Source organism: Ooceraea biroi, chromosome 8, assembly GCF_003672135.1.
Source record: "Ooceraea biroi isolate clonal line C1 chromosome 8, Obir_v5.4, whole genome shotgun sequence".
Lineage (NCBI taxonomy): Eukaryota > Metazoa > Arthropoda > Insecta > Hymenoptera > Formicidae > Ooceraea > Ooceraea biroi.
This window is the reverse complement of record NC_039513.1, coordinates 9,686,256-9,709,199: the sequence shown is the minus strand read 5'-3', so window position 1 is coordinate 9,709,199 and position 22,944 is coordinate 9,686,256. Positions and strand designations below refer to the sequence as shown.

The 22,944-nt window shown below is 43.5% G+C and overlaps 1 protein-coding gene across 24 annotated transcripts in view; it reads left to right on the top strand.

The window, feature by feature from the left end:
* LOC105275603 (polypyrimidine tract-binding protein 1) overlaps window positions 1–22,944 on the top strand; it is a 350,912-nt gene that overhangs the window by 305,936 nt on the left and 22,032 nt on the right. For all 24 annotated transcript variants that reach the window (XM_026971636.1, XM_026971645.1, XM_026971644.1 and 21 more), the window contains 2 exons: window positions 5,610–5,747; window positions 20,550–20,601. In XM_026971636.1, the coding sequence (XP_026827437.1) occupies window positions 5,610–5,747; window positions 20,550–20,601 (190 nt within the window). The remainder of the gene's footprint in view (window positions 1–5,609; window positions 5,748–20,549; window positions 20,602–22,944) is intronic.

Here is a 22,944-nt window from a genome sequence, read left to right as displayed (position 1 = left end):
ATGTGGCTCGATTTATGTGCTTTCGGAATATGCACCATGAGATTTTTATGCTCATGCTTTATATACATATATTATATATATAAAACAACAAAAAAACGTAATACAAAATACAATGTATGATTTCCACAACATTCCACGCGAAGCGAGTTCCAGTCCCACGCTACATCGAGGGGGGGTGCGGGTGGGGGGCCTAAGGTCCCCCGCACCCCCCTTCGGTGTGTGTGTGTGTGTGTGTACGCGCCGCAATCGCTTGTCAACCGGATTGCGATTTTCTCCTCTTGGTTAGGTTATTTTCTTCGAGGTGAGGTGCAGGAGGAGGGACCTAACTTACGTTAAGTCAGCACCCCCATTTTTAATTGCGATTTTTTGCTAAACCGCTTGAGCACAAAAATCGTGAATAGAGCACATAATTAGCACATAAAGAGCACTTAATTCCTGTATATTTAGTAATTCGATTTTTTGTGGTGGTGGTGCTAACTTAACAGACGTGATAGAATCAGCTTGAGGAAGAAGGACGAGACTATCAAATAGAATAATCGCATTAATGATCATCAATGCGAATTTAATTCGAGTAACTCACGCTCAGCTGCACGAAATAAAATGCCGGAATAGAAAGCGGGAAGGGATTTCCGAAGGGGTTTTCATATACATTTCTAAGTCATTTATAGCTGGAGGATCGTGGAAATTGAAAGAAAATGCGCGACGCTCCTGGGACACCCCGTGTATCACCGAGCTTGTTAAGCAGCCCGTCAGTAAAAGCAGCAGCAGCAGCAGCCGCCCGTTACTTCTCCAGGTTCTATTGTGCGATTCGCGATAACAATAATTAGGATTATTATTTCACGGCGAGAGTTTCGAACGAGAATGGTAGTTTTCGGATGGAAGACTCCCTTCGTCTCGTCTGAGGATCTTTCTTCGGCGGCTTAAAGGACGGCTTTAATTGAGCCTCTCCCAGGCCGCTCGCAGATGGTGACTTTATTATCGACATTCAGTATAATTAAGTCGCTCTAAGCGGCGGGGAGGCAGCGGATCCCTTCCGTCTTTTCATCGTAATCTGCAAGTACTGGAACGGAAACGTCTGTCTCTCTGTGTCGTAGTGACGTTTCATTGAACAATAGACGCAGTTATCGTTTTTACGGAGGAAAATGCAGAGCGAGAAACGCGGCGAAGCGAAATAAAATATTACCTTACTTATCTAATCGCGAGACCGACGTTCGGAGGTATCGTGCGTTAATTAAGTAGCACAATAAATCGCCGACACGATTTCTCCATTCTGTCCAAGTTTTATTTACGTCACCAGCTCTGCGTAGACGCGGAATAATTTCGTGCAAGGACGAAGGAGATCTCAGCGCGCGGCGCCGTACCACACACCATAAAGTTAGTATGACCATAATGCTGTAATTTTAATTAAGAACTAGTTAATATACACGTCGTGCACGACGGTAAATATTTAGTAATGTACTTGTAGGCACGTATGTAGGGATTATACATAGAAGTGCTTATTTCAATATTAATTCACGCGGCTCACGCGCCCGTGCAGATTCTCAACTAAAATAAGACGATGACAACTGTAACTTCGTTATTAATTTATGCTGCATTCTCGAGAGAGCGACGTCGATGAGCACGGGCGAGGTATAACGCGGAATAACGTAAAATCTTGGCGCGCAAAGTCGAGGGATTTATGGCAAATCCGAAGGGTTTGTTACGAACGAGGTGGGATATTATCCCGCTGCATATAATTAGCCGACGTCGCGCGTGAAATTCATCGTTGCTCTCGCACTAACGACAAATATTATACATTAGCGGGGCAGTCCCTTCGAACGCGACGACCGTGGAGTTCGCATCTCCGACACGATATTTGATTTCTGTCCCGATGAGCGGCAAATAAAATTAGATTTCGCGAGAGCGCGCTCAAGCCGGCGGAAAATTTCTTTTGCGGCTTGATGGGATTCCAGGAATCTCCCGATATCGCGTGTCTCTCCCGGAAGACGCATGGTTTCGATAAAAAGGATTGCACTGGGAGAGTCGATCCCGGGAATGCCTGGAAAAAAAGGAAAGGGATAGAAGAGGGAATGGGAAGATGGAAGAAAGACGGGGCAGTAAGAGCGCGGAGTGTCGGCGCGAATTTATGTTTCACACGCATGGGAATTTATGGGCCGCTAATTGGGGGTGGGATCGGCAGCAGGTGAAAAGATGGGAAACGAAGATGGAACGAGGCTTGAGGGGAGGAAGGCCAGAGGCCAAGAATATCTGCCGCGCCAACTGTTAGGATTAATTCTCGGATAAAACGGCCGGCCGCACGCCAGTCTTACGCGCGGATGGTCGGCTCGGCAGGGTGCGGGGAGCAACCGTCGGTTAACGTTTGTCAGGCTAATTAATTAGCACCTGGCAGACTTTCGCCCTCGTTCCTCACCCCGTCTCTTCTCGCTCGACGTCAGAAACGTCGAAATTAATCCTGCCCTCTTCGTAAGAAAGCGCGGCCGATCATTCGAGCGTTGCCGGTCTCGTGAAGGGTCGTCAGAACATTGCTGAGCCGTCTTCTGTACGCTTTTAGTTTCACGTGCGAATAATTTCCACGGTAAAATTGCCTCGTCCGCATTTACAGCGAATTATTTATATGATAGATGAGCGCAAAGCGCTCGGAGTATTTATACTTTAATTAATTTCGATCCGAGCTGTCTCGCGTCTCAGCTTGAATTATTCTCAACGTTCTCCGTTCAACGTTCGCTCTTATTTTATTATTATGTCTGATTTTATATTACATCAGATTTTTTTATCAGTCATGTGGAATGCATTTACAGTTGAAAACTGATACTCCTCGTTTAGGTTCCATCGACTTCGCTGCGTATAGCTGGAAGCTGCTTCGAATCTGGTAACTCATCTAAACCTCGAGCGCACGACGTGAACTTCAATTGCTCGTAAAATTATTAGCAGACGCGGTATATCTATCCATCTGCATGCTCACGACGGCGTTCCAATCTGCTTTACGTGGTAATTAAACGAACACGCGCGTAACGAAAACGACTCCTCGGAATCGAACTGTGGTGTAAAAGCCCCCGCGCTTTCGAGGGTTGCTGTCAAAAATTAAGTTAAGGGTGATAGTCGGACAAGAAAGGACGGTGCAATAAGACTAGGTTTAGTACGCCTGTAAATACCATCGATGCTGGACACTCATATAATTATTTAATTATTATTTAATTATTCGTTTGATTTCGGCAAGCTGCGAGAAGCAGCTGCGAAATATTATTGTACATTAATAAATTCATACATTGCTATTAATATCAGCATTCTTTTTCTCTGAGCAACTTGAGAGATGTTTGAATGCTAAAAAGTAGTTTTGCATGTTTTTCTTCCTAAATTATTTTCTTTTCGTATGATACATCTTCCAGTGACGTTCAACGCCGCAAGATGAAGGTGGAAATCATTATTGAACTTGTCCGTTTTTTGACTTGACGTATTTGAGAACTATCCTGACTTGTTCGAGCACATGTAAATGCAACGCTTGACATTACTGCAGATGGCGAAGGTTTTTACGTTTATAAAGATCCCTCGAAGTAGAATTTTACTCTCGCCTCGTGCGCTCGAGTTATTTCTTCGGTATTCCGAATTGCTTCACCATGGTTTGCGATCACCATCCGTCGCGAGGAGTTATACGTTTTGCAGCTTGGTTTTACTTCTTGCTTTTACGTTCTTTTTTAGCGCGCCGTATTTTTGAGGTCAAGACGTTGCGGTTAAATGTTACATTTTCTTCTGAGTGTAGTATTATATCTACGATTGTGTCTCTTCCTTGCGGATACGGTAACGTAGTTTCCGCCCGGGTTTGTATTTGTCTCGTGCTTGTTTATCGGTTATTTCAAATCGCTTTTATCGAGCGTCTCCATTAAAGATGTGTATACCGCTTCGTGGAAAACGCTACGAGAAACTAAATATTCCTTGCAACAATCTCGTCTTAAGTGGCTTTCGATAAAAGGCAATAACAATCGTTTACACTCGCAGTAATAATCAAAGATTCGAATCTACCTTCGAGTTCTCATCTCATCCATTGAAGCTGCTTTTCTTGCATCTGCTATTATGACTTCTTGAATATTCATTAGTACCAAAATTGGATAAATTGCTATCTCAGATGACTTAGTCTCAATCGGACGTATATATTCGTAAGAACTTGTTCGCTTGCAATAATCGGATGATTAGTTGCCGCTCGCACTCGAGAATTTAAGTTATCCGGAAACTCTGCGCGAACTGGGAGCGAGACGATTTCCTGTCGTCCTCCTCGTGGAAATTTCGTTAGGATGCTCGACTCGAGAGAAGTTATTTTTACGAAGTCAGATTTAGGAGCCTCGCCGGGTGGGTGCCGCGCTTTAATCTACATCGAAATTCTAATGTGGCGCGTTTCTTTAGCATTTTATGCTAATGCCCGCCGCGTCGTACCCCTTAAAGTTCACTTTGACAGCTTTACCGGCAGCGGCAGCTGATGAAAACGACGACCGGTCCACGAGATGCATTTCGCACGTACGAAGGATAGGAGGGACGAACGACGTTTCGTCGTTTATTTCTCTGTTCTTATGATAGCGGGATTTATCAAGAGAAACATTTCTGCAAATTTAAAAAAAATACTATCTCTTGGATGGATTAAATCTTAATTTTACTTTGCTAATTCTTGTTCGTTGACTTTTTGTCAGTTTTGAAAGAAAAATGTTCAAGTGAAATTTTTTAAAGCATTTAGTCGTTAAGAATGATATGGAGAAATAATATTCACACACACACACACACCAATCTGCAATGATTAGCCTGCAAATGTACTAAGATGAGTTGTAATAAAAATTGCACAATTCTTGTTTCTTACTATTTCTTTGGCACAATCTTAATATTACGGTCGAATGTACCGGGTGTTTCACTCGCTGATACTCGGCTTCTTTTAATAACTCAGCAGCGCCATCGTCCATTATATATACGGCTCTCACTTACAAAGTATAATGTCTCCTCCTGTTTTTACGCTCGGTATGCGTCTAATTTTAATACTCTTGCATCTATTTTTATTTGCTCTTCTGCACCCCCCTCACTCTTCTCTCTCTCTCTCTTTATATTTCTCTTTTTTCTCTTTCTTTATTTTTTTTCTGATGTTCGCTTTCTGCTTTTCGCTTCAAAGAATTCATTTTCCATTCCGCTTCATCACGTTCAGCAGACATACCGAGAGAGAATTTTCGTGATCCCTATACCCACATATGAAGGAGAAGGATCTTTCGTGCATCACATCAAAGCCGTAAGATACATATATTTTTCACAATGTATTTCTTAAGATATTGAATTTTTCTAATTATTTCAGTCTGAAAGACGGAACTATCTTGAGAGATATATATATATAAAGCGTTTATTTTTATGGTTTACAATAAAATCAATATTCTTTTATCTCCGATTTTTTATTTTCTCAATACGAACACATACAACATCTCAATACCAAGTACTATGAACGCTTAATATTGTGACAAATAACGTAAAACTTGTGATATTTGTCTCATCCGAGATATATTTGATATAATAATCATTTAAGTGCTGATAACCTGTTTAGTTCTGCGAGATGCTTAATTTGTTTCTATTTCTGTTCTCTGTTGCAGAATTCGAACAGTCAAGTTGCGATCCCTGGACAAAATCAGGTAACTGGTGCCGGCGAGACCCAGGGTGGACCCAACACGGTACTTCGAGTCATCGTCGAGCATATGCTTTATCCGATCTCGCTCGACATCCTGTATCAGGTAAGCACGCAACGAATCATCCAGTACATGACGACCGGCTCATGCATTATTTCTTCGTTTTATATTGAAAGCGGTCGCGGTCGCTACGCTGAATGCAGTATCGCGTGTAATGCGACGATGAATTATATACATATTCAAATATGTACGCGTGCCAGAAGAAGGCAGGAATTTTTCATGAGCTCCTACGTGACTGCGAACACTGCGAGTTTTTTGAGGGGAGTTCCTCAATGATCCGGCAGGACGTTTCAGGAATACAATCGTTAATTATGAGAAAAAGATTTCTCTGCGTACGAACTGTTCGCTCGCGTATTATTACGTGGCGAGGGGAAAGTACAACTCTGATTGGGGTACACCGGGGACAAAAGGGATAACATAATTTTATCTGACGACAGTTGTCGTCCCCGAAAAATGTCGCACGTACCGGCAAGCCAAATTAGACGAATTTCGTAGACAATCCCGTGGTCGTTAACTCGCTGGCGGATATTTGATCAACGTTTACAAGTCAGGCGTGAATTCTGCTTGATTAATCCGCGCGACGCGGAGTTGCGGCCGCGGCGAAGTTACATCGCGTTTTACATATTGAGTGCTTGTCGTCGTGAGCGGTACTCGGCGACTGTTTGCAGTTTTAAAATTGAATATACGCTGGCCGCCCTGCTGAGATAATTGAATTCTAAATAATTGATTGTCAAAGTTATAGAATAATCTCCCCCGACCGTCCACGACTGCCGGATTTCGTCGGAGCTGCCTCGTGCATAGCGATGGATCTTACGCGACATTCGTAAGACGCTAATTGCACTCGTAGGGAGGATTGACATTTCGCTTTGTTATTGAATTGCTTTGAAGATGCCGGAACTTAAATTGCAACGGTTTTAAACTGCCATGCCAAAGTAATTAATTTTATGCAGATTTATGTAAATACATTTCCTAAAGGCCAGCGAATTTATTCGCGTGAGACGAAAGGGAAATTATATCTTAAATGGGTAAATTAAAATAAGAATAAAATTAACAGTTCCATTTTTTTCTTCGATTTTCGATATGACGGTATCTAAAAAAATGATTGGTTTAATCTTTAATCTTTTATTTAATAAAATAAAAGCTTAAAAAATCCGAAAGGGAAGTAATTCTTCGTTTGTGGTAATTCTTAGTTTGCTTAATACATCCATTTCTGCAAATAATTTCCGCGTTCATAGAAATAAAACTTTTTTCTCGCAATCAAACGTGAGGTGCGTTAATGTGCGAGGCAGCGCACTGTTTTCCTTTCGAGGAAACAAAGGAGCAAATATCGCGAGTCATCATTAAGGGAGGGTGTGTCTTGTCCCGAGAGGATACTGGATAACAGGATAACACCGGAGTGCTTCCGGTCCGAGTTGAGTGGCCCATGCATTTTTAAGCATGCTCAATAGCACCACGAATAATATCCTCGGCGATGGTGTGCGTACACGAAAGCCGCTCTTTCTTACATAAGCACATGGAAGGAAGACGCTTTGTTCCGTCTTTGGCAAACGATATCGATCTTACATGATACCGATGAGAGACAGGCAGCGTTCAAATACATTTTTGATGAATCTTTATTGTCTCGTCGAATCAGTGTATATAGTGCCAATGTAACGTTAAAATAATATTAAATAGAGGAGAAAAGCAAAATTATAAATACATCGATGAGCGCGTTGACAAATGCAAATATTCGAATGTGCAATATAAAATGATAAATCTTTTTTGTTTTTGATATTTTGAAATTTATTGTAAAATGCAGTGCACATGTTATTTATTCGAAAATGTTTCTCGAAACTCTATAACGTCATTCGATTTGAGGCTTTCTGTTTGCCGGATGTCCAGGATGAGTTGCAAATGCGTATGTGCAGTGTATGAGAAAACTATCTTTAACACTATCGATTTACCCGAACCGCCTGGTACATAGGGTAGTGCTTCCTTTTTTCTCGCGTGGAATCGGGTCGTTGAGGAGCGGTGAGTGCAGCGCGGGGGAACCGTACTAAGCTGATAATGGACCGGCCAGAAAACATTCCCGGATTACGAACCGACGATTGGCCGGGTATATGTTCGGCTGCGTAAGTAGACTTGTACGATGGTTCTAGCAGCAGTAGGAACTGGATTTGTGTCCGGTTCCTCACGCGACTGTAATCAGCTCGAAGGATTAACTCGCGTCAACCACCTAAGAGCTTGCTTATTGGCCAGATGGATTTTTCGATCCGTTCGAATATCGAATAATTTTTAATCACAAAGAAAATCCCGTCACATCGATCGACACTTATCTCGAGAGATCCGAGATGACGCATGTTACCTAAGAATGTCGAATTTTTTTGGCGGAAGCATGGATTGTGAGGACACGTAATGTCGTATTCGATTGATGCGACTACCTTCGCGAGGGATTTTGCACGAATTTGTTATGTATAAGGCCCTTGTAATTCTAACTATTGCTATAATTTGTCATAAATCGCGTATTTTTAATTTTTCATAGGTAGATTCGTATTGCAACCAATTTTGTTCTGCAGCACAATGTCTCAATTCACATGAATTGAGCGATGTAGCTCGCGTGCGCTTTATCCAAGTCTGACGAAAGGCTGACTTATTCTACTGCACGTAATCCGATGTTCTCAGAGAGAACATACAAATGCTTCTTTCTCAAGTGGGATTAAGCATTGCCTTGAAATCTCAATACCGTATTCCGTTATTTAAAGCAAGTCTCACGATATATAAAATATATATTAAATAAATTTTCCAGAGAAATATAAATTACGTTACGTATAGCTACCTTTTCAGGATGTAGTCGAAGTTTTATTATTTTTGAGATCTCACGCACACGCTAAAGCGCATTTTAACATTTACCTTTTACATCATTCGCTTCTTTTTGTAAGGGTACTTTATGAAATTTCCAAGTATCTCCCCGGATTTCTCGACTTGGCTGAAACAATCGAGAATGCAGTTTTGCAGTTTTCGCGTCCAGAACTTCGATTGTTCCTGCCGGCGATTGAATTTTAACTTCGTCCTTTATTTGTTTCCGGTTTGTTCCTTGGTCGCCGCGCGACCTCTTCGCGCGATTAACCGGCAGCCTCCGGCGACAAAGCCAATTTACGTGGCGGCGGTGTTTCTCGCCACCCCCTGGCCGCGTGCTCCCTCTTAGAAATCCTCCTCCGATATTTAACTTTACGGTCTCCCGAGCCGAGGCGGCTAAATGCCGCGAAAAGTCCGTCCAAACAGGGTGGAAACTTCTCTCGCGCGACCCCCGGGAAGGAAGGAAAGACTGCGTCCCTGCGGGGGTTGTGAGAAAGGGATGCAGGTGTTCAGGTGCGCTCCCTCGACGCGAGTACCGGCGCTCTGAAAACTTCGTAATCCAGCCGGTGCTATTAGTCGGCGTCCTTGCACCGGAAAATTCTTAATGATCCGCGAACTCGATGAGAATGTATCGTGTAAAAAAATTGGACTTGGGGAGCTTTTCCTAATCAGGAGGCCTATTATTAATCAAATGTACATTATTTACCATATGCGCTATTTAATAAAATTTGTCTTCTTTTGAAGAATCGTGATTTTTTTGTTTCGTGGATTATCCTAATTAATCACAGGACACTTATTCCCTCGCGGAATTTGTTTTGTATAATCATCTACAGGGTAATTTTGTTTCTTTTTGACGAAAAACAATTTGCTTTCCATTTGCCAGTGCTCTCCTTGTGAGATATCCGCGAAGAAACGCTTCTCTTAGAGACACGGTTTTAGGATTGTACTATAAATCCGATTACACGGTTGATGGACGAAAACCGACATAAAACGATGGCGACTCGAACGAGTTTCTTCGCGGTAATTTCTATTCTGTATTTTTTCCCCGTGCACCCGAGCGATCTTCCTCTGACGGGGTGCATTTCTCCACACTCGACCAGCAACGGCCACGAAACCCTGTGTCTGAGAACGCGCCGAAGCTCGAATGTAAAACCGGTCGTAACGTTCGCATATCCGCGGAACATAACGGGAGAAACGGCGGGCTTTTAACATTTACGTCCCGGTTAAATGGTCCGGGAACTTCGTCGAGGTACACGACGGCATAAACTGCCACTACTGAGTCCCGGTCTGCCACCTGGGGCGCCCTAAATCTCGTCTTATTAAGGCCCACCCGGTCTGAAATAGCGACCGCGAGCGTCATCGGTGCTGAACGAAGGATTTAAGATTTAATTACCTTTCCTTCTTTTCCTTCAAGCACTGTCGGTCAAAATTTGGCGTCTTGTGAAGATTTAGTTAGGACTTAGAGCTGTGCGTGTGTTTATAGATTCTCGGAGATTACTTACCAGAAATATATTTCATGTTTAAATGTTATAATTAATGTGAATGTCAAGTGAGCACAGACGTACTGCATATAAAAAATATCAGTTTAGTACGTGGGTGCATCCACGGGAGGGCGCACGTTTTAATAAAATTATCCATACATTTTAAGTGTCTTCGATTTTATATTATTGATGTTAATATGACGAATTTTAAAGGAATCTCATTTATTCCATGTAATTTGCAATTGCGTCCTTTTTACATGTAAAATCGGAGATTATACTTTAGATTTCGTCATAAATTGGTATCGTAACGTAATGAAGCTTTTTTCTATACCGTGAATTATAAACATGATATAATGGATTTTACAAATGCACCATCATCGAAATTTTATATTCGATAAAATGTCTCTTTTTTCCAACACACTCGTACACGTATACACGTGCATACACATTACTTGTTATATTTTTAAAATGAGAACTGGTATATCAGAGGATTATGTCGCACCGTAATATGTACGATATTTTTCGCAAGAATAGAAAATTGCAATGGCAAAAGCGATAAATGAAAGACAGCTAGATAGATAGAGACAGAAAGAACGCGTGGTAAATTAATCATTCGCGACGATGGTAACCGGCAGTTTGGCTGTATGATCTCGATGGGAGGCGACGAAGGTACCGAAGAACGGTGACTCGAAGAAAACTGAGGGAGAGAGTGTGAAAATGGGAGATGAAAGGGGGTTGAAGTTAGCGCGCACAGAGAGGGAAACATTAATCACCTGCCTCCTCGTGCTGTATGATTAATGGTCGCTGGCAACCGTCTAATGTCTCGGTTCGATCGTTCCAGTTGTTCGTTCGAGTACGAACAAGCACCTCTGCGTGGGAATGTTTTACGCGTTGTCGCCCTGGATCCGGCTTTAAATCAATTGAAACACGCAATTAAAAGCTCCACCATTGGATAAATTGCAGCGATTATTTCGGCACTTACACGCTTTCCAATCAAACATGGAGTCTATATCATCTTCTCGCCTTTAATTACAAATAAAAATAAAGATTGGTCACGAAAATACGAATCAAAAGTACGAGAATAATCTTAATTAAAACATCATAAATCTAGATCATGCATTATAGTTATCGCATATTTACTATTTTTATATTATGAATTTTTGCATAAAGCGTTGCATAATGTATAATAGAACGATGAGATATGCGTTTCGCGGTAATCGACAAAGTTTTGCGCGATATTTACCTGGGATCTGCCGTGAACATTACCGTTACATTGTTGCCGCTGTTGATGTTAATAGAGAGTGAGATTGCGTCGTCAGAAGCGCAGACCTGCGAAAAGGGGTATACGCAAAAAGAATTTTACGACAATGTCTCTGATAGCGTTGTGTGTTTTCTTGGTGGCACACAGATATTAAAGATATAAAAGTTATCTCGCTAATGGGCGACGCCTATGACACAGCTTTAAAAGCCTGCTCGTGGCCATATAGTCATGTCAGGATGCATTTGTGGCGATTAATAATGCAACCGCGCGCGCGCGGCATTAACAGTCCCAGCTTATGTATTACACCCGTCATATAAGCAAAATGCACTCAAAACCTCTCTTGAATTCGAAAAATCCTTACACACCGCTTACACACAGTGCGCGATTCAAATATGATTATTATTCAACTACTCGATAATTCATCAAAAATGAAAGTTTTTGCGCTACTGAGCGACTGGTTTTTCTCAAAAATGGTCAATCTCATTATAGATGCATTTATTTGATACAGTCTTCTTCTTTGCACAGATAATACATTAACAATTTTCCGACGCGATCCTAAAGAGGCATAATGTTTTCTTTAATTTTTTCAAGTTCACACATCGAACGGAAGAAATCTGTCTCACCCGTCGGTCAACATCCGCGCCGTAATCGGCCCGCTCCTCTCGCAAGCCAAGAAAAATTGATCTCGCACGTAACTATAATTGCACAACTCCCGAACTGCAATCGTTGCGGCCGCAATACGAAACATATTTTCTGAAAGAGGAAGAACTCGCACAACTTGTCGGGGAACTTCGGCCAGAAATCCCTATCCATTTCCGCGCGGAACTCGTTCGTCGCGCGGGGGTGAGCCAAGAGTTGGAGCCTTTTCGCCCGTAAACTCCAACTCGTGCCGTCAGACATCGAACTCCCCCTCACGTTCCCTTCAACCCCCACGATCGGCGAAATCCCGGCGAGCCGTCATATCTAAATGAATAACGACGCATCGCCGCGACGGGGAATCGCGTAGCTGCTATTGCGCGTTATTGCATTACAGAAACCGCGGAGACACCGCCGCCGGCCGCCGATAATCGAGCACGCGAATTAATAACTGTTACATCAATCAATATGCCGGCGGTAATGGGCAGCTTTTGCGGACTGGAATGGAATGGATGGCGAGGGAGGAGTTCGGTCACCTGTAATCCCCCCCGGCATGGGGAAATCCCCGCGGGATCTGTGAGCGATGGCCGGCGGCCAAAGGGTCGCCCGTTCGATTTAATAACGAGCTGTTCCCTGGTATCTTCTACGCCCTTCCCACCTCGGTTCTTTCTCCGTCTCCGCCCTCGGGAGGGAGATTAAAAAAGAAAATAAAGCATCACGCGACTATGTGCTGCGCTGTCGCACATCGCACGTCGTAAATACTGGGAATTATTCTTTGATAAATTCACCGACGATTTATTTCGCTCTCTTTCTCTCTCCCTTTTTTCCCTTTTTCTCCCCTGCGAAGATTTAAGCTGAAATTTTCGGCTTTCTGTTCGAGTTATTGCGTCTGGAAATTTAGTTTTCTGCAATTATATTTCCACGAAGTGGAAGGTGTTAGCTGAAGGAAAAAGAGAGTCGACTTCTCTTAAATCCTGAAAGAACGCAGGTATCCCGTACGTGTAGAAGAACGCATACATTCGAGTTATTCGAGTAAATTTGCGCGAGCGAGTTGAACAGCCATGCTCGAAATACACGTAGGAATGTTTGCAGAAGAAAGGAATGATTCTCCGTTGATGAAATATCGGATGAAATTGTTACGCCGTTTGCAGGCAATGCGTTTCCGTGCGTTCCATTCATTTCTCCCACGCCCAGCATCGCCTTGTCGAATTCCAGGTCAGTCTTTTCACCGATATTAATCCTTGTAATATCACAAAAGGCTGTCAGCATTTTAATTTTTATAATATCATCCGAAATTGCGAGCGTAGATTTTTGGAGAGATCGTAACGAGGCATCGCGAGTAAAATCTGTAATTCACGGATTTCGGGGCGCATTACGTAACGACTGTAACAATGCGTTCAATAACGAACGTGGAATTTCGATTTCTGTTGTTTTCCCACTCCCCCTCTCCTCACCTTTTTTTGTGCATGCATTTTTATTGAAATTCTCTGCGTTTCTCCTCGTGTGCGTTTCTCCAGTTTACGTTTTCGGTACAATCGGGACGTCAAAGGTGTAAGCGACGAGCGCGGCGCGTGCGTTTCTGTCAAATAGTGGCCCGAATTGATTCGCATAGTCGACGTGCCTCGGCGGAATGGGGTTAAGGGGGATTGCGTTTGTAAATTAACGCGAGCACCCTTGAAATAAACGCGCGTTGGATATCTAGCACAGAGCAGATGGATGATCGCTTAATTCGGTGCATATCTTACATCATTAGAGAGGAATTCGTCGAAAGTCTATTCGTCTAAATTCCCAGTTTCTGCATAAAATTATCTGCTAACAGTAATCTACTTTGAGTTGTCTTCATATACTATGATATTGAACGTTGCATCACGAATGAAAATACAAAGCTGTTCTTTCTCCAAAACAAAGTGATACAAATTAACGATATAAATGATCATTTGTCGCGGATAATTCGCGACAAATTTCCATTTACAAGCCCCTTATTGACGAATAATACTCTCGATAGTGTAGAACAGATTCCGCTCCGACAAGTTTAAGATCAATATCTTATAAAAGTTTTTTCGTTGTGTACGAACTGAAAATCTCGACAATAGCGTCGTTCGGCTATTCTGAGCCGGAGCCAAGCGAAAAATTCTTAAGCCGTCGTGTGCACATTTTCCCGGTCCTTTTCAGAGAGCAACCCCATTTCGGGTGTGGATGCGGTAAGCCAACTGGAAACACAATGAAGGGAGTACAAGTAAAATACTAACGATAACTTTCACAAGGCACGTACAGACGAGCACGCGTGGGTTCGCACATACATTTGGACGTTGCGTGCATTGTCATCGAGATTGCGATTGCGCAAATGCTTTTTGTCTGCGATAAACAAAAATTGTTTATCCGAGGCGGCGCGTCGGATCAATTCGAGCGTATCAGCACGCACTAAAAAGGGAATTATTAAAAAATTCGATGAACCGTGAAAAATCACGTGCAGAGATAATCCTGTAAAAGGGTGGGCGCGTAGCGGGGATGAAAATTTATTTTGTTACCACGCCGCTCTAAAATTAAGAGCCCTAATTTTTTGCGATTTTATTATTGAATAATTCAGCTGTAATTGATTAATTATATATCCGATCTCGCGTAATCGCATATTGAATAACATGTATTTCGAGGCACATTAATTTCATCGGATTACAATCGCTCGTTAATGTAGAGCGCACTCATTCGATTCCAAGTTTCAATTACACGAACCTTAATCATTCGAATCGAATCAAGACTTCCGTTTCATAACGATACAAGTTGGTGAATTATTTTCAATTTATCAGTTGAGCGCTCTATTTCTAGTCTCAAGTTTGTTCTACTCGCACACTCGGGATCGATCGACGGCAAATCTTGTAATCTTGTAATTAATCGCGATTTTTTCGCATCTGTTTATTTTACTTCCGTAAGAAGTAGACTTATGCTGAACTAACTTTCAGTTTCCGTTACCAATCATGCTCCAAAGTGAGTTTACAATGATTAAAACTGGCTCTGATTAACGCGCGCTGTTTCCGCTGAGTTTCGCGCGCAGAAAAATGTTTCGATCAAACAAGATCTCCGATAACTCACGGTCGGTCTGATTGCAAAAGTTATTTGAAACGATGCTGTATCTTTCGAGCGTTCATCGGCGACGAACGAATGGATGTGCTCGCGCGTACGCGAACACAAACGCGCCGGGTGCAGATGCAGAATGCACATGCTGGATGATTTCCCGTGGGATTCTCGCCAACATGCGCACACACGCAACGATTCTACGTGTGTGTAGTCGTGGACTTAAAAATGTAACGCCACAACCAAGGGAAAACCTCGTGGTTTACGCACGAAACGAATGTTGTAACAGCTTGATTTTAGGGAAACAACCAGCAGCTTCGCTTAGAGATCTTTCCTCCGTTTCGCAACATTAATTATATCGCTGTTACATGTAATGTTATATTATTATTATATTATATATCAATAGTTATATTGTTGGTTCACGGTGACGATCTCAAGGCGTGATCTTCGCGAAATATCGCGTTCAGACTTGAGCGACTCGTCGAGGATCCAAATTAAACTTATATTTGCACGAGGAATCATTAATAGATTTCAGTGCTATTCTAGGATCAATCGGTCGCAATGCTTGACATTCCGCCGTTCCTGAAATAAGATATAGCACCTGGTTTTTGCTTGATTTTATTCTCACATTTTCTCCCCCGTTCCTCTTTCTCTCCTCGCTCGATATTCTTTATTATTCTAGCATTCAATGGCCTAATTTCCTTATTTTAGGCGTCGACGGGGAACTGTTTCACCGGCATCCACTTCATTCGACCCTCATTAAAACTTTTGTCGCAACCAATGCGCGCGCGCGTGTGTGTATGTGTATATGTGAGCAAGGGTGGCTGATTCGTCCCAGTTTCAATCCGGCGCAGAACTCGAATCGCAATTTTCTTTCTTTCACCGCCTGCCGAAGTACTGACTTATTTTCAGATTTCCCGATTTTCTCCGATTTCCGTTTTATTTACATTTAGGCGGGCGACGTATTTTGCTTCTGCTGAGTCGCCGGGGCGCGAAAGCGGATTGCTTTAATCCATTCGTTACAAAGTTGCACGAGCGTTGAAACATCCAATATTATCGACTACTTCCTGGATGCAGATATTTCACGACTCTTGTCTCGTTCTCATGAACGAAGCTGGAAATCAATGAGATATAAATTGAAAATAGCGACTCATCATGTCTGTAATACGTTACGTGCATTTCTACGAACGCGTGTCAAACATGAATCACAGTCGTGCGAGGTACTTGTTAAATAGGCTAAAATTATAAAGTGTATTACATTATTCGGTGATAATTGTTGATATGTCGTAACTCGTTGAGAGCGAAAGAGCGAAAGAGAGAGAGAGAGAGAGAGAGAGTAACGTAATTTCGGTCGCACGTGCCGCATGATGTATAATACATCGTAAAGTAGTAATACGGGAGTCGAGTATATTTCCCCTTAGCCCCTAATAAAGGTAGGAGGCAAATGCTGATAGCGGGATAGGGGAATAATAGTGCAATAACGGACGGGAGTTTGTGTATATTTGGTAGCAATCATGGAATGCGCATCAACTGCGTCGATAATAAACGTTACCGGCCGTACTGGGGCTCGAATTTCTCCCAAATTCACAGGGACAATTTACGCCGGTGCGCAGAAAGCGGAAAATTTGTCAGATTTCGAGTAATTAATTAAATACCGGTTTAATTAATTTTATTGTACAGTATGTTTGTCCGGACGCGCGCGTAAATGCCATGAAAGGACGAAAATTTCTCTCTCTCTCTCTCTCTGTTTCTCTCTATCTGTCCATTGCGCCGCCAACATTTATGCGCGCTCAATCCTCCGTTGGGTTTGTGTACCATTACGTAAAATAAATTACCCAAAAAGCGTCGAGTAAACGGAATTGAAAGTACTACGAAACTGATCAGATTTCTGATTGACTTTAGATCGAAGTAGAATTTCAGATTTCAATTTACGGTATAAAAATATTTGGAGGAAAGACCGTTGCTTGAGATCGCGGTGGCTCTCTACGAATTCATCTATAAAAACGGAATAATCACGGGGCTGCGCCGGGATTATCCCAGGATTAGCCCTTCCCGTTTGCGATCGCTCGCGATTATCATCGATCCATTCGTTTATTGACGCAATCTCTGGTAAATACTGACGGGAGCATCGCGACTTCATATCCGCTCGCGATCGAACTGTTTTCGGTCGGACGCATGCATCCCGAAGCCGGAAACATGACCGGCAAAAATTCGAATATCAAAATTGAAATATTTCCCGTTTTATCGGAAAACGGATAAAAACATGCACGGCCCGGCAGCGATGCCGCTGTTGCTTTCCGTATTACGTGTTGTAAATAGCGTACACGGTTACCGCTCTCCGACAAACGCAGGCAGTTGCAGGTGCAACAAGCGTGAGAGAGAGAGAGAGAGAGAGAGGGGAAGACAAAGAGGGGAAAAATAAGGCAGAAACAGAAAGAGAGAGAGGGAAGGGAGAGAGATCGAGAGAGGAATGTACATGGTCCAGCGAGCTATTACGAGCGAACTTGCGGCCTGTAATGGATGCTGCGGACGTATGGACGTAATGGATGGAACCGTAATCCATATATCCTAAGCATTATCATTGTTATCACCTTCCCCTTCGCTATCCCTGGTCGTTCGCTGAATCCGCGCACATTCGTGAACGATTTATCTACTTTTAATGTATCCACTTTACTATTTTCCTCGTAAGCGTGTAATATGGAGCAGTAATGCGTCGGGTCTCTGTTTAGTCTAACGCGAATCAATATGCAAAGTACTTGACTCGCCCGTAGCATTCGCATCTCGCGCGGGAATCCCGTAAAAGTCGTCGAATATCGTATATTCTCTCGCAGGTTTATTCGAGAATATCGTATTACGCGAGCATTATCGTCGACGTCCCGACCCGGACGGTGTTGCGCAGCATCACATCGCGGGAAATTAAAAGGAACAACGAGAAAGATTCTATCGCCGAGCGCGAAATTAAGGCATCGATACGTTCGCCGGTGTAATTGCTGTCGGCCGTCCCGGAAGCTCCGAATCTGCGCACAATTACCGTAAAAATGAATCTTATTGCTCGCAGCGCGACGTAAATGTAACGATAATGAGAATCTATTGTACTTGCGGGGAAGCGCTGATTTTTATCGTTATTGGTATTGCTTTAATGTAAGCTACAATGACAATAGTGGCCGTTTATTTCCGAGAAAATTTCGTGATTTCCCGCTAATGCGCGTTTGCAACGATTTTTGTGGATTAGGAAATTCACTCGCTCTTTATCAGAACAAGCTAATCATTGAATGGTTAAGAAAAGACTAGAGGAAATGCAGTATTTTTAGAAGTTAATATAATATGTGACTCTATTCGAACTAAAGCTACTACTACAGCTACTATTTAAAAGTGTCACTATAAATTTTAGATCTTTAACCAGAGATCAATCAAATTCAATAGAGAATGTATCATTAAAATTCGATGTTGGCATAATTGACTTGTCCGGTGTACTCATTCGTATAATGCAAATATCTCATCGATTCGATTCTATTTTACGTGATCGATAAGAGTATGAGAGTGCACTGTTGATTGTTGGTGTTACACATTCAGAGTTACAACGCGCTGTCGAGCTGTTAGAAAAAGCGACGTAGCCTCGGCTCTGTCAACCCTTCCTGCGCGGTGACACGCAAAAAGTCTTTGTTCCAGGTAGTATGCGTGCACCACGAATGCGGCACAATTACATACGTCTTTTCTCTCTGGAGTCCACTAAGTATGAAACCGTCGTGAAAAGCCCGAGGCACGTGTTCCTCATCTTTTCGGAGCGGTCCTCCTCCTGCTATGTACCACCCAAGCGCAGAATTCCATTCATTATTAGAACAATTTTTTCATTCGCGAGTGTGTTGTTCTTGTCGCGGAAATGTGCGCGTTAACGCGCGAATTCGGAATTAATCCCAGGGAAACGCGTCCGCCATGAGCTTGTTCTTTCGACATTTCCGCGCTCATTAACTGCTCCGGAAATCAGTTTTCAAATCCGCGAATTGCCTCTCTCGCTCGCGATCTTCCTGCGCCGGTTCTGTGAAACTCGCGTTTGTGCATTTTTCGACAACAGTGTCGGCTGAAGAAATTTACACAAATGTTGCAAAAATCACAAATATTTATTAAAGGCAGGCATACTGAGGAGAGTCCGCGTCCTTGATCAAAAGAAATTGCGACTTTAGAGAAAATGAACGTGTACTCTTTCGTGTTTTCTTCGGCACTGTCGACACTGCAGCTTTTTTCTACGCAGTTTTTCAGCGCTGTTTTTTATTTTTAATTTCATGAATTTATCATCACGTTAGCGGAAAATATATAGGTCCTCATTCGATGCACCGACGGCGACGCCCGCAGGCGTGCAATATTGAATATTCGGGAGTTAAAGCGCGTGACAGCGGCTCGCATTAGTGCGTTTTCCTCGCTGTTTTTTCCGCGGATCCCTCTCCCATTCTATCGAGAATTTTTCATTTCTCCTCGCGGTCACGCTTTTACGAGCTTTTACATATTTATTCACCGTGAATGCGCCCTTTCGGTCATCTCGAGCGCTTAAACCAATGTCACTCAACAGGCTGTTAACCGAGATCGTGGTAGGATTAAACTCCAGCACTTTGTGGGGGAATTAAAAAGATTCATCGAGACGGCTAAATCGACCGGTAGACTAAAAACTTCATTAATCGCAGCGCGTTGTTCAGGCCGAATCGTACACAATTGGCCGTCACGAATGCAACGGCTAGCGGGGCAAATATTTGCATTCGTGGCATTAATGTGATCATCGGCATTGTCGACCAAATATATGACAATGATGGCGGTTTGACGTGCACTGTGCGCGATTATTAGCCCGCGGCTCCGCGCCGGATACGCCTGTAAATATTGCGTGATACTGCGTCCGCTGCTGGCCCGCCACCGCTGCCGTCGCTGTTCGCCAAAGAGGCTTTTGAAAATTCATGCGACCGCCACCACGGACCTTTGAATATCGCCGGGTATTTATGCAGACCTGCCATTCCGCGCGTTCCCGCGCTTGTTTGTCGCGAATCAATTTTTTAGGACGCCGCCACCCGGTTGCCCGTTAATTACGAGCTCCATGGCTGGTTTTATCGACGATAATTGTCGCGTTATAAGTCTGATAATCCGCCACGTCGTTTTGCGGCCCGTTACCCCCGAAATAAATCGCTGTGTCGCGATATCCGCGTTGCAATTATTTTGCAATTTCGCCCCGTCGCGAAATAGACGTCGTCCGGCCGGGATTTGTAATTCTCGTCCCGGGAATTTTGTTCTGCACGGGCTCGTGTAACGATACGATTATGACGATTGTAACTTATGCAGACGTTAATTACGAGGCTCTGTCGAAGCATTTTCGCCGGAATATCGGTGTCGAACCGCTCGACGTCGCTGCGAATCATGAACGATATTACGATTACACCTATTTCCGACACATTTCCAGCGACGTTGTGTAACACGGTGTAACAACGAGATACTCAGTATCGAACTTAACGCTTAACGAGGATATTCTGCAGGCTACATAAACCGATCGATCGATATTTAATCCAAGGCTCTTTTTATCTGTTACAGATTTTCACGCGCTTCGGCAAAGTCCTGAAGATCGTCACTTTCACAAAGAACAGTAAGTACAGCGTTCAACGTATCGCCGTAGACGTATTACGTTCTAGAATCGATGTGGCAAAGGGAGAACGAGCAAGAGACCGTGGCACTCTCGGGCAGAGTTATAGATCCCGCACTCGCTGGCAGACACGCCACGGCACTTTAGTACTTCAGCGTGCTTGAAGTGCGTCCTGGCCCGCCGCCGTCATTGCGCACACTTGGTGCCGTTAGTACTTTCGGAATCGCGCCAAGTATGCGCCAAAGGGTGTCCCTGAAATACCCGCCCCGAAACAAGATCGTTACCGGCGAACGCACGTACGAATACGTTGTTGCAATGACGAGCGCTCGCGATTTGCAATCAGTCATCGATAATTTATTAGCATCATGAGACAAAATTTTCCGGGAACGATCGAGAAAAATGCATTCGATGTTTTCCATGTGCGCATTCAGCGCGCAATCTTCGTCGCACCCGTTACACAAAAGACAGAAGGGAGGCCGGCATGCAGCCAGCGAGTGCGTTACGAATTCATAGCTAGGTGGATGAGCGGGAGAGCTCATCATTTCGTCTGTGCGCAATTTTGCAAAAGTGCGTCGATGTATGTGTGTGTGTATGCAACGAGTGATGCGCGAGTCGTAATGCCGAGTCTCCGAGTGGTTGGGCACACGCATGTGCTCGTCGCCCTGGATCCCTTCAGGATTCAGCTGGGACCTCTTCTCGTTGCCAGCGATTGCCGACAAGTTTCGCCGGCAGAACGAGGGTTTACGGAGTCGTTGCGCAAACGCGACGAGACTGCATCCGGAAAATCTTGACGAAAGTGCGTTCCGCTGTCGGAAACTCGGTTGTCGGCGTCGCGCACTTCTGGGAGCTTCGCAACCCTTGCGCGGTACGCTCCATGCCGATTATTATTTTCTGTTACACGCGGCGAAACGCAATTTCCCGAGACGGCGCGAATTACTAATGATGATATTATTTCAATTATCTTTTTTTGGCGTAGCAAATTGGATTACCGGCACCGTTTTTGCTATATCATCCCGATTCCTTTTAGGTTTTTTATTTATTTATTTTTTCCTCACTGCAAGCGAGAGCTTGTAACGGACGAAATTGGCCGATGAACATTTATGAATGAATGAACATTTCTACAGTCGGTTACTGAGGCGCGAGATTAAATTTACACACAGCACGGTAAACGTTATCGCCGCGATTATCGTTACTGCAACTATTCATCCAACGGCTGCAATTGTCGTGGCGAGTCAAAAGCGCGAGCTTTCGCTTTGGGGTTGCTGCGCGCCGTGCTTCTTTCGCCGACATTCAACACACAGCTTTTTCACCGTGAAAGCTCTCCTTTTCGCTTTCAGATTTGAAAATTAAATAACGCCGCCTCGGGCCAATCCTTTGTTTCGTATCATGCGCGCTTTTTGCGTAATAAAATACTGCCGCGCGGCACAGTCGAAGCCACGCCACGAAAATTCGACCAACGCGAGATTAAAACTCGCGGAATTATGAGTTAATCGAGATTTAATGGCAATTATACAACCGGACCGCCATACGACGGACGCGAAGAGCGGCCGGTACTCTGAAATATTAACTTTGCGAAATGCTGCCTCTCGCAGGATGCTTTTTACGTTTGTCTTTTCCGTGATCGTTTATCTTGACGTACATTACATTCGTTCGCAGAATCCTCGCTTCGATGCAGATATCAAATTAGCAGGTCCGTTAATTATTTAAGGAATCGTTACTTTTGCCCAATTAGCGTCAGTTAATTCGCTCGACTGCGTTTTCTATTTTCCGACGGGCAGAACGTACGGCATTTTTAATCGAACCGCGTGGAACATCTGACCGCGTATTTCCGTACATTTCTCATTCTAACATCGTGCGATTATGCTATACTTGCACAACGAATTTAATTCAACGTTTCTTTTAATTCGCATAAAAGCAGAATTAATTCCATACGAAACGATTCGAGTTCGGAAATAAAAGGATTCCACACGCGAAATTGCGGTCATCGTGTACGCGCGCGCGTGCAAGCTTTCGTGTATTACTGTAAAGAGTTCCATTATCACGGTGGAGCAAATTCGAAAATGAAATAGCGTAGCCACCGGCTGGAACTTTGGTCAACGCTGCTAACGAAACAATTCCGGCTTTCCGGCCGCACGGGAAAAACGTATTATCATGACAGAGTTAGTTTCCCGCTACGCTCGCGCACTAAATTAACAAATCGCTGCTTTTTACCCAGGGCTGGCTTGGTATTTCGAATGTACGCATTTTACACGCGTACTATTTAACAGAAAAATCCGTCATTCTCCATTCCGAGACGTATTTTCAAGAGCTTTTTCTATCTTTAGAAGCACATTTTCAATAGTATTG